The 13,585-nt window shown below is 37.8% G+C and overlaps 1 protein-coding gene across 1 annotated transcript in view; it reads right to left on the reverse strand.

Annotated features, from left to right (window-relative positions):
* Positions 1-1,861: 1,861 nt before the first annotated feature.
* Positions 1,862-13,585, reverse strand: part of LOC139731401 (uncharacterized) — a 66,888-nt gene continuing 55,164 nt past the window's right edge. Inside the window, exons 3-7 of the mRNA XM_071642289.1 lie at positions 10,110-10,387; positions 9,335-9,416; positions 4,269-4,400; positions 3,688-3,775; positions 1,862-3,128 (exon numbers count right to left, since the gene is read on the reverse strand). Coding sequence (XP_071498390.1) covers positions 1,862-3,128; positions 3,688-3,775; positions 4,269-4,400; positions 9,335-9,416; positions 10,110-10,387 — 1,847 coding nt within the window. The remainder of the gene's footprint in view (positions 3,129-3,687; positions 3,776-4,268; positions 4,401-9,334; positions 9,417-10,109; positions 10,388-13,585) is intronic.

The following is a 13,585-nucleotide window of genomic DNA, read 5'->3' on the forward strand; positions in this document are numbered from 1 at the left end:
AATTGCTCGTGCTTGCTAACAAAAGCTTTTGCTCGCAAGCAATTGCTTGTTTTTATGCATACGAATTCAAGCAAAAGGCTAGCACAAGCAATTGCTGCTTTTTATGTACCCAGCCCAATGCCATTGTCTCCCTTTACCACTAGTTTGACATGAAAAGAAACCGTGTCTAACAAACATTCATTGCTAAATTACAATAAACACTGTCCATATCTTCAATGGTGGATTTGCATAGACATTCAGGAGACTTTTGTGTCTGAACTGATGTCAATTGAAAGAAAATTGTTTATGCTTTCAAATTTCTTAACCATGTCATTTATGTCCAATTTTAACAAAACTTCTGTTCTGGTTGTTTGGTTTTGCTTTAATAGTCACTTTAAGTTACTGTAAACAAGGAGTGACCTCAATAACAGAAGGACGAATATTGAGTTTGAATATGACATATTATAAGTAATGCGTACACATTTACACACTATGTACAAAATGTAGTTTGAAGTTGTGGCAAAGATACATGAAATTGACACATTCGTTCCAAGCTCATGGGTATGATTATCAACACCAGGGAAAAAAAAAAAATGCTAATATACATCTTGAGATACCTCACTGACTTGAGCACATTTTGAAAAGGTACGAATTTTATCAGATTTAGTATAGTCAGCGTGAGTAGGTTTAAATTGAATATAGCATCTAATCCAAAGGAACACTTCAGACATTTTCTGTTTATAACTGATCAGACGCCATACATGAACGTCAAAATGAGTGTTTTAGCTGCTGACAAAAGCATAAAATCACTACTACTAGTAATTCATTCCCTTTAATGACCTTTCCATGAACTTTCATGGCAGCTAGTTACGGATTATCTGGAGTGCCTGGATGAGAGGGGAAAAAAATGAAAATAAGAAATATCGAAAGTTCCTGGATGCATTAAATCCGACAGACACTCACTACCGCAGAGCATTTAGAGCTGATGATTATAGCAGATGAGGTAGCTCAGTGATCTATTCGTCATCAGCGATGCAAAGAGGTAGGTTACTGGATGGGCTCGTTACACAGCCGTCAAATGCAGAGTGAAGAGAGATAATATGGCGACTAATCTTGCACCAAATACTGACGTGTCTGGGCCAGGTAAGTGCGGTATGAGACGTTTACGCACTCATACATGTTTTTTAATCATTGAAAAAAAATACATTGTACATCATAAAAAGTATTGATGTCATGGACCTCATGTTGATCATGACCCGTAGTTACATGCATTGTACAGTACACTGTAGTGTAGTAAAAATTAGGGAGAGATTAAGGAGAAGTGAAAGATTCAGATGATCCAGAAGCACAAGTAAGATATTAACTCTTAATACCTCAAATGATATTAGTATTATACTTGTACATGATATCATATTATACATATACCAACTTGCTATGTTCTGATTTCTTTTATCATCACAATTCATCTAGTATCATGGCGATCTTTCAGATATTTAATTTCCCGTGGGATCTCAAGAGCAAATGGCATTTTTGAAATACAAAAGAGAACGCAATACTGTCTGAAAGACATCCATGTATATCCATAGGTCCTTATCTCCATGTCTTCGTTCATTTCTCTTACTGCGGTACAATTGTACAAATAATGACGCTCAGAATAAAAGAAACAAGGATGTTATGCTGATCGTATGGTTCCCTCAATCGCTTCACGTGTTCTCTGCATCATAACGAAGATGTACATGCTGACATGCCCGTTTGGCTGCGAAATTGCTTGCCGCTCGCTGATATTTATCATCAGCACCAGCGTCAACAAGTACGGTCGCTCCATTTCTACTGTTTGTGTCCACCGAGTGCACAAATAGTCTACTTTTCACTGTTTTCAGTTTCATATATGGAGTTCCTCGTAGTCCGAATCAGCATCCCATACGACGGAGATAGGGGATCGCTTTGGAGGCGAGTTGTTGCTTAAAACTGCCAATTCATACTGCGGCAGAGAGTTTGATTGTGAGACAGCCAGGTCATGGTACTCGTGGATCAGTTTTCGTGTGCTCCTCTTAGGCCTATTCGTGCCAAATCGAAGGGCGTCAGCTGTTTCGTAGAGGGGAAGTGCTGTTAGCCCTGATGGTCTAAGGTAGCCAGTATCATCCTGGCTTACATTCAGGAAACCTCTACGAGTCGACCCACTTCTACTAAGGCTGCACTCCTCGACCTCTTCCCGAGTTTCGTTAAATTCGTCGATTGTTTCCGTTTTCGTTGTCGTCTTGAACAGGTCTATGTAGCCTCCGGTAGGGGCCACCGTATTGCCATTGACATGAATTTGCGGCGCAGATACGCATGGAATATTGGGGAGTGGCATTGTCGGTGTCAACGATTCCTTTCTCCGGTTTGAAGGGGACACCACTAGCGTTTCAGGGGTAAGCAATTCCTGTCGCCGCCCTGTGACAATCGCAGCTGGAACTTCAGGTGTGTTGGACACCTTCCTCTTTTCCGGTGTGGGTGATTCTTTCTTCTTGCCTGTGGGTGTTACAATTGGCTGCTCAGAAGTGAGGGATTCCTTTCGTCTACCAGTAACTGGCATAACCGGTATATCGGGTGTCAGCGACTCCTTCATTTTGTATAAAGGTAGTGGGATATCTGGTGAGGTGGAAGCTTTCCTCTTATCATTTGGCAAGAATATTTGGTTGTCAGGTGTGGCGGACTCCTTGCGCCGATTTAGTGGCAGTGGGATGTCTGTTTGCACAGATTCTTTCCGTTTCCTGTTTGCAGGGTCGACTGTTGGAGCAGGACGAGCTGGTAATGTCTTCAAACTGCCACCAGCACCACATCGGCTACCCTTGGCGCAACAGCTTGACCCTCGCTTTTGGTACGCCTGCTTTCCTGTGCTCTGGTCCCCGCTGTATTCGGTGGTTTTCTGGGATTCAGAGTACGTTAGGCTTTCAACGAACGAATCACAGGTATCCTCGTGGTCATCAGCGAAAAAGCCCTCATCCGGAACGATGTAGTTGTCGTCATCAATATGTCGACTCTTTCCCATTTGGTCCATCCTGATACAATTCTTGTATCTGCACTGGCCGTCAGCGTTGAATGCATCTCCACCTTTAGCATATTTTCGTCGACGCACGTTGGCCAGTTTTTTTCTGCTATGTTTGATTCTGTGAAGAGAAAATCAATCGATTAAATAAGGGATGGTACAGTTTCAGTTTAGATGGAGCTTCAGGTTTCTAACTTTTTTAAAATCATTTTTAAAGATGAATAAGAGAAAACTCATGAAATATGAAAGAGGAATTCTAAGAGGAATTGAAAAGTTGATTTAGTGAAGATCATTTTTGAAATGGCTGAGATGTCTAAAACAAAGCGATCGTTACAAAAGGTGGGACCCATCTTTTAGTAGGATCGTTTTATTTTACTTTGTTTTTGGATATTTCAGCCATTTCAAAACCGATTTTCATCAAGCTTTGAATTCCTTTTAGAATTGTATGCTTGTTAAGATTTCATAAACGTGTTTTCCAAGTATCTTGCAAAAAAAAAAATCGTCACCTCAACCAATACTATATCATTAGTTTAATGAAAAGTGATGTAGCATCATGTAATCACGTCGTTGATATTTCAATATGTTTATTTATGAAGCAACCGGCAAAAAAAAAAATGCTACATCGTGACAGATGGTTAAGCTTTTATCACATACCAGTGACTAGGTTATTTCAAACTTACTTAATTCTGAGGAGGACAAAGACAAGGAGATTCAGCAGCAAGATGACTACGATGATGCCCACGATGGCGCCGATAGTAGGACCCGATACTACGAGTAAGAATAGAATGTTTGACAGGCATGAAAAGTTACAAGTGATGTGAATGTAGAGCAATAATGTGGCAGGGTACATCTTGATTTGCGTTGGCAAAAAAACATTCCGTCAAATGTAGTGGACTGCAACCTCTTCGTGTTTCTGTCACCAAACTTATGGCATCCTTCCTGCTCACGTTTTTACAAAAAAAAAAAAAAAAAAAATCATTATTGTGAAGATAAAATGGACATCACTGTTCCATGATTTTGTGACATCCCAATCCCTGTTCCGCGCCCGATTATGAAGATTACTAGGATCTATATAGTATCTAATGATTCAAGTATGTTACAATTCTAATAATCAGTTTTGAAGGTTGTATTGAGCACAATTGCAAAATTCTAAATTAATTACAAATTTAGATTTTGATGAATTTCCGGTCCCTTGACCGCGAGGGTTGTGACATGATATTGTGAGAAACTGATCAGAACCAAATGGCAGTATCGAACTCACGCGCAATCAGCAGTGTACCGTCACGAGGCTCGTTGCCTTTGGCCGTGGTGTGGGGTAAGGTGGTGGACGGCGACGTTAGCTCCCCCCTTTGATCCGACGCAGGGGTCATCTCTCTCGTCACAAGAGGATCCTCTGACAAAGACGGAAAGAGATGGGCATTAGGAACATGAAGTCATGGACGTGCTATGGCGAATTGAAAGAGAGGACAATAGTGGAAACAAAACAATCCACTCCGACTAAACAGCCCATCACCTTGGAAAATAATTATGTCTGTCCCTCTTTATCATACGTAGAATTTGTGTCTGCAGAGAAGCTAATTTTTTGAAATGTGAATACCAACAGAATGCGATTTGAATACTGAGTACTTTCGTACTGTCCAGGGGAAAAATCAATCATGTCCAATTTGACACCGGTATGGTCTCCCAGTGGGCATCTGCACATACTTGTTGTTAGAACACCATGCTATTGATCGTTATATGCTGTGAACAGGCTTGATTTTGTCCTGTTGTGGATTAGTATAAGTGTGAGTTTTTGCACGTGCTTGTAATCATTTTCATGTGTACGTGAAAGCTTCAACATTAAGCAATAAAAGTTGATCTTATATCAAGGAAACTTTGCGCTGTATTTAAGGATACGTTGACCAGAATTCACTTTGCTAAATGTGTCTTCTGACCATCATGAAATGATCCTGCTAAGAGTGATGACGAGCAATTATCTAAAACGTATTAATGTTGTCTTTATGATTGACTTTGTCAACTCCAGGTCAACATTTCGTCGGCGGTCATCCGAACCGTCGTCTATGGTATATATAGTATACAATTTTCGCGTAAGAATGACATTTCGAGAAAAGCGCGTTTGAAGTTTACCTTTTTTTTTTTTCGATCATGATTGCTACTATTTTATGTCTAGCATTTGCAATTATTTTTGTAATACGTAAGAGTTTAATGCTTACTCTAATGTGTTATGTATTCGTCGAAGTGTATCGTTAGGAATTATGCGAGAAATCGCAAGAGATCTACCTTTTATGGGTTTTTTTTTCGGTTTGCAAGGACACTGTTGTCATTTACCATGTATATAGGACAGTTTTTGTTGACCGCTAGCTGAAGTCTATTTTTTTAATTCGATTAGTTCATCAATTAATACTGAATTAAAAGGTTAACAAAACTTAGTTAAAACATTAGATTAAAAAGTAAACAAAACACAATTAAACAAAACATTTGACATGATTGAACTTGGACTCTTAATGATTTCAACTAAATGATACTGGAAGCAATTAAGATCAGTTGACACTATAACTGACAGACTGCATTTTGACCAGTTTGTGCGTGTGTTTGTGTGTGTGTGTGTGTGCGTGTGTGTGTGCCGGTTTGTGTGCAAATTAGTTGACACAATTTGACACCCATGTAACTGACTGGACTTGCTTGCAACTGGGCAAGTCCAAGATAACGCGCACGTTACGTATGGGACATTCAGAGACTTTTATGACCTGAAAAATAGTGTTAATGGCCTTTGATCACATTGAACTTCATCATGGTGATTGATATCTAGGAGAAGTATAATCATGTAAAAAATTGAGAAAAATGACCCCGACAATTATATTCTAGAAGAGAAAATATGTGCTGTTACGTATGGGACCAGAAAAATTTTGTTTTTTTGAACATTTTCTTCAACCTCAAAACTCTCTGAAAGTATATCATTCTACAACTTGTAACTCACTGTGATGAAAGTCACAACACTCAAGATTATCACAGGTAAGTTTCATGTCATTAGGCAAAAAGCTCTAATTACAGGTTCTAATTAAAGACAGACATGACGTGTTACGTATGGGACAGTTACGTATGGGACAGTTTGTCCCCCATTCATTTAGTGTGTGAAGAACCATGTTTATGGGTATTTTGCATAATCATTGAAGTAAAATCAGTTGAAACTACTCAAATACTGATCCAGATTGTCAAGGAAACAATATTCCCCAAATATTCACCATCATAATCATATTCAATCATATTTTTATATTTCTATGACCAACCTGGGTATGCATGCCCTTTGTCCCCCATTCGTTTAGTGTGTGGAGAACCATGTTTATGGGTATTATGCAAAATAATTTTGCAAAATACCCATAAACAAATGTTTGCATAATGATTGAGGTGGAATCAGTTGAAATTACTCAAATACTGATCCAGATTGACAAGGGAACAATATTCCCCAGATATTTACCATCATAATCACATTCATATTCTATATTTTTTATGACCAACCTGAGTATGTATGCCCTATTTTTATCAGGATAGTTACTACTGAAAAATTGAATAGTTTAAAGTGTTTACTTCCGTTGATGAAGGGCAGTTTGCCATTTAGTTAAAAAAAAAACTTGACACAAGAAATATTAAGTTTAATAAATAAGCAATACCTGCTGCGTGGAACCCCAGTGATCGAGTAGATATATGATGTCTGTCTAGCAGTTGGGTCATTGATTCGAGTCACACCTCAGTATGTATACCCATGAATTTTGTTGTGGCTACTACTGAAAACTGAATAAGGACAATTTGTGTATCACTTGCAATAAAAAATATAAAAAAAACGTTTTATTTTTTTCGATATATATCACAACCATTTCAAATTGGATCTCCATCACATAAACTTTGAATTCCTCTAGTCTTAGGATTTTATGCTCTTAAGTAATTCATATAATTGGTTTCCAATCATCTCTTTAAATGTTGAAAACTGAATCCCCATTTCTACAAAAAACTATACCATCCCTTTAATGCTGATTTTTCATTGTGTGTTTTGCCATCTCCCCTCCCCCTTTCTGAAAATTGTTCAGTCAAGTTCATGTATTGTTTCAAGTGTCTATAACTCAAAAAGTAGCTACAATGTTGGGATGCTTTCTTTAGGATGATTGACCATTTGTGTACTGAGAGACCTTCCCAGCTAGCTGCTATGCATTCACATGCAATATGTATGAGGTGTCCCATACGTAACATTATTTCAATGCCTAATAAAAAAATATTTCTTTTACTTTTTTTCTTTTTTTCTATGGTATTTAATTTCTCTAAACAATAAATTAGAACTTTCCAAAAGGGCATTAAAATAACCTTAGCAATTTCAGAAAAAAACCTTAAAAAAATGACCTCATTTTGTTACGTATGGGACATCTCATGATAGGACACGAGCTAGTTTGCATAATCATTAGCATAATCCCTAAATTTTCATACCAACTTAAACTATGTGATGAACTTCGTATGTCCACATATTAATCAAATATTATTTGCTTTCCTTTGATTTAATATGAATTTTTTATAAATGTCCCATACGTAACGCTGTGTTTCACATTTATGCAAATGAAGCCCTTGAAATTTGCATAAATTTACATATCATTTTTTCCTCCACGGATATCAAAACTTCAACTCATAAGCTTCAAAATGATACCAAACATGTCAATATTGAGCAAAGATGAAATTTTACCTTCTGAGGGGACCTTATCTTGGACTTGTCCAACTTCATTCCAGATTAAAACCCACTAAATCATTGAAATTCTAATACCAGTTGATACCAGTTGGTTTCTATTGGTTTCTACTGGTTCATTTGCTCGTGAATATTCATAAGCTATTCAAATTCTCTTCGTGAAAATGACAAAATATTGTTAAATTCATTTATTTCTGATTTAAATAAACTCAGAAATGTCTGGAATGCATTAGAAATTTATCTAATATTATTGCCGTGATATTCACAATTTCAACTTGTACCTCTGATGAGGTATTTTCATATTTTTATAATAAAAGTTTAATCTACTCGGTAACCATGTCTTAAATCATTATAGCTATACGGTATAGCCCCCTATATACATATATATATATATATATATATATATATATATATATGAATGAAATATCCCTGGTACTAACTAGGTCTAGGATGTAGGTTAAGCCTAAATGTAGTTATAGGTAGGCTTTAAGACTAGCTGTAGGATTATGTTAGGTTAGATATTAACAATGTCTTGACTTACACGAAACAAACATACACCAAATAATTCAACACAAAATCAATTTCATCAACTGGATCCCAGTTGATTCCAGTTGGACGAATACCAGTTGATACCAGTTGAATGAATACCAGTTGATACCAGTTGATTTCTAATCACTCATTCCAATTTCCATATTGAAACCAGTTGCCTTAACTGGAATCAACTGGTACCAGTACCAGTTGCCAACTGGTTTTTCGACTTGCAGCCCACGAACCGTCGTTTACAATTGTACTAGTGTCACTAAGATTACGTGCAAAATCAATGCGCCCGATATACGACGGTTTGCCATGTTTGTTGACCGCGTGTACTGTGTTTGCGGTCATCCGAACCGTCGTATAGGAGAGGACGACGTATCGCTTAAATTGCTTTAACACACGCGCCTATGGGGAAATGAACAAAACGAAACTACATGACTCTATAAAAGTGACAATTACACAAACATAGATCAAGTTAGAAACTGAACATTTCACAATATGTATAACGGAATATCCACTATCGAAATGACTGAAAATCTCAAAATCGAAAATTTGACCGAAAATCGGGATATACGACGTTTATGACGACCGCCGACGAATTTATGAATGAATCCTGGTATCACTTCTAGTATTGTTGATACATTGGTGTGATGAGGAATAGGCCCTATAGAATTAGCACTGTGAGTACACTTTGATATTGCACGGAAGTCCTTAGATGCGGCTAGTATGAATACCCTTGAACACCCTGCGAGTAACCACGATTATTTTCTGTGTGTATATTATTTTGTTTGCATGTGTTTTCTTCTGTGTCGTGTATTCCCCCCTTTTTTTAAATAGAAGTGAAATAATTCTAGCAGCAAGCACAAACTATAATTCACCCATACGTTACATGATCTTGACTGCCATAACGCGGAACAATCAAAATCAAAATCTATACAATTCTTTAAGCTTTGATATCACTGCAGAAACAAGTTAGACAATTCTTTAAGCTTTGATATCTCTGCAGAAACAAGTTAGCTCCTGTACCTTTCGAAGAAGTGTAATCTGCAAATCATAAATTTCATACGTACTGAGATCCAAGATGGTAATGACCCGGATGTTGTCGATAGCCACACTGGAGCCAGGCATCCTATGAATGGCTTCTACCACCAACTAACATCACCGTTGAAAAGAAAGGAAGATAATGTCCCTTACATTAATTGTGCTTACGGTTTGTGGATTTTGATGCCCTCAGTTCTGTACGTCTCTTTTTCCATCTCTGCTTTCTAACGATTTTAACTATTGTATTTTCATCATCACTACGACAGCTTGTCATTATACAAATTATAAAGATAGTATTGATATTACCATAAGTAATGACAAAAATGATAAAAACAGCAATAAAATTTATCTACAATCATCAGTTTTCTCATTCCTGCTATCATTTTGCTGACATTATTACCATTGCCTTCTTTATTGTATAATCTTCGTTTATAGATCATTGCCTAATTTGCACGACAAAATGCTGTAGATATGCCCCTAGCTGGCTGTGTATTGGCTTCTCATTTAGCTGTCGAGAATTAGTCTTGGGTTTGCTGGGTTTGGGTTTTGTTTTCATTAAAGACACATCATAAAGGACTCCGATATAAAATCGCATGTCCTGTCACAACAATCGTCGATTTTCACGCGCACATCAAAAGTTATGAGAGGATGCCAACCCTTGGTACAATCGTACATCGTATGTATAGGAACTACAAAAAGTACACCAATACCGATACATATTTACAATCAAAAGACTTTCGCGGAAAATGAGTTAATATTTGGTGAACGTCATGTCCAAAGTACATATAGCTCATCGACGTGTACCTCAAATGTCTTGTTGCAGGTAATCGGAAAATCCACTTCTTGCCAGGCAGCCGTCTTCCCTTGCAGCGACCAGCTAATTTCGTCGTCGCACCCACGTACTTTCAGAGTTGGCAAATTGTCAGCCTTCGGTACAGGGTGAAGATGGGTCCATAGGTAAGCACTGAAGCTTAACCGACCACGACCACTTGACAGCACGAGACTCGGCGAGGTGATCATGACCCGGAAGCTATAGAAGTACTGTCCTGATTGGTTCATCGATCTGGTAAAACCATACGAGCCTGCCGGGAAAGACCGTGGAAAAGTTAGAGCAAAGGATGTTGCAATAAGGAAAGAAATGTTCAGTTTCACGGTTATAATCGTTCAGAGGCAGAAGGGCGTTATCATTCTTCGAAGTCAAAGAATTTAAAAAAAAAAAAAACTTTTTCCAATACTTTTGCAGATTACTGGAAATTGTGAATTTTGTATTCTCAACAATTATTACTTTTTTAATTTCAAAGATATCATGACGCAAAGGGGGCACTTCCGGGTTTCATGGGCAAAAAAAAAAAACCAACAAAACAAAACAAAACAAAAACAAAACCCTGTACTGAGCATGCGCAAAATCGCGTACCAAAGTCGATCTATTCTTTGCTCGCGTCGTCTTGAGTTTTCACTACGAGTTCCTGGGTACTTTTACGTCTGCTCAGTTCACGACGTTGAGAGCTACTTGATGCACTGATCATTACATGGGGGCGCCTTTTTAGGTGATCCGAGTATCCGCTCGGATCACCTTCTGTATCTGTACTGATTCTTTGTTTTTCCTCTTTCTCTTCAAAAGTTGTGCAGAGGTTAGCTCAGAAAGTCCTCTTCCTATCAATTTCAAACTCATACCATATATGTATCATGTAAGACGACAAATCTATTGTATCATTGTGATTAGTCGACCGTGACGTCACTATGACGTCGTTATATGAAAACACATTTTCATTCATATCTCATTAACGGAATGAAATTTTTCTATAAAATTTACGTCACATATATTTCAAGTCAAGCGCATTCTACTCATATTCTCAAAATTCATATCTATTATTAAAAAGCGCGCGTACGCGCGCGTTGAAATACTTGTATGCTCCAATCAAGCTCAAATTATTTTGCACACGTTTCAGACCATTTAGAGCATTTTTTGAAAAATTGAAAAAAAAATGGACGGACGCGTACGCGCGCGCGCATATACGCACGCACAGCTCATATGCAATAGAAATTTCCCGTCTTTTCTCTTTGATCGGATGTCTGAATTGTCAAGGAATATTTATACCTAGTTTCAAGTCAATCCGACTCAATATGACGTCATACGGGCCCGTCAAAGTTGAAATTCCGCGCGCGCGTCAATGGCGATATACAGTGCAACTATGCCCAAAAACCGCCAATTTCAAATCCGATTTTACTCGTCAGGATGGACAGTGACCCCCATTTTTTTTACATATTCTGAAAGCTGATGAGTTTTACATGTCATTTCATGGGTTGGCGATGCTGGCAAAATGATTAAAAGATATCAAATTTCTTAATAAAATAAAAAAAGTAAAATGTCAAAATGACGTCATCAAATTTCAAGTTCACTCGAGCGTATCTCACTTATCCTTTGCTTATTTTCACCCAAATTTCAGTATGTTGTAGCTTATTTAATGGTCTTTCATAGATGAGTAACACAATTTTGATTGGATGACGGCATCACCTCATAAATATGGATTGAAAGTAACCTTGTCAAATCTGACCAGTTTAAATGTTATCTCTATGGGAGTGCAGTTTTTCTGGAAATTAAAATTGACATGACTATCTTTATCGAGCACTAGCTCACTTATGCTTCTGTGAATTTCTCCCAGATTTTAATATGTTGTAGCTGAGACTTTGGGCTATCAGTTATGTTCTCTCGTTTTTTCATACGATGTCGGGATCACGTCAAAAAACTTGGTTGAAATTAAAGCTTATCTTCGATGTATTAAAATGTTTCTTTCTTTCTGCACCTTTCTTTCCAAAAACTCAAGAAAAACATACCATATCACCACCATATTTTGCACATGTTTAGTTCATGTCACGTACATTATTTCATAAAATAACAACTACTTGATCAGACGCCATCTTGGGAATGTAAATTAGGGTCAAAGGTCATGAATGTTTCATCGTGTATCTTGGTGAATACATGTTGTATCTTTCCCATATTTTGCACACGCAAAGACCATGTTACAAGGATCATTTCACAAAGTAACCACTTTTTGCTCAGATGCCATCTTGTCTGTGCAAAGTGGGGCCAAAGGTCATATGTACTTCTTTCTTTATCTTCTTATGACGTGTTATCTCTATGGGAGGGAATTTTTCTAGATGTGAAAATTGACATGATTGTCTTTATCGAGCACTAGCTCACTTATGCTTCGGTGAATTTCTCCCAGATTTTAATATGTTGTACCTGAGACTTTGGGCTATCGTCAATATACCCTCAATTTTTTGATACGACGTCGACATCACGTCAAAAAACTTGGTTGAAATTAAAGCTTATCTTCGATGTACTGAGATATTTCTTTCTTTCTGCAACTTTCTTTGTAATAACTCAGGAAAAAAAGCCCCTATCACCCCCATTATTTGCACATGCTTAGTTCATGTCACGTACATTATTTCATAAAATATCACTACTTGATCGGACACCATCTTCGGTATGTAAATTAGGGTCAAAGGTCATAAATGGTTCATCCTGTATCTTGGTATATACATGTCCTATCTTTCCCATATTTTGCACACGCAAAGACCATGTTACAAGGATCGTTTCATAAAATAACCACTTTTTGCTCAGACGCCATCTTGGGTGTGCAAAGTGGGGTCAAAGGTCAAATATACTTCAGATCTGTATCTTCGTTAGTGTATACGGAATTCGGTACCAAAGATGGCAGGTCTGACTCTCTTTTCTAAATGAGAATCCGAACATCACACGGCCAATGTCCCCTCAACACCGATGAAACCTGTATGGTCATGCCTATTTGGATCAGGACTCAAATCATTGATTTCCGAACAGATCGGATCACCTAATTTGTTAGTGTTGACAAATTCCAAGTCTAGTTATCTTTTATAGGTTGCGTCTCCGCGTGATCTCAAGCTACTTTTCAACACTACGCAGGGAGAAAGAAGAACGTCCAACGCAATCGTCGTCTCAAACGACCGCGCCGCACTGTACGACAGCCCTATCACGTGATCGCGGTGGCTTTTGTGAGATGGGACACCATTCTAGTTAACATTTAGAATGTCATATGCAGCGTTCCTGTTATTTGTCGGATTATGCTCGTTATTGCTTTGGCATCACTGCTTTCATATAAAATAACACATTTTTTTCTGCCTGTCTCCTTCGTGTATAGCAAGCTTCACAGCCTTGAACAAACGAGGCCTTTTAAAAGTATATGTTATAATTCTTCTTTTTCTGCTTGTCGACATTCGGCATCGTCAACCATACATTT

The sequence above is a fragment of the Diadema antillarum genome, unplaced genomic scaffold, assembly GCF_040938485.1.
Source record: "Diadema antillarum isolate AM-2024a unplaced genomic scaffold, OU_Dant_1.0 seq00000369_RagTag, whole genome shotgun sequence".
Lineage (NCBI taxonomy): Eukaryota > Metazoa > Echinodermata > Echinoidea > Diadematoida > Diadematidae > Diadema > Diadema antillarum.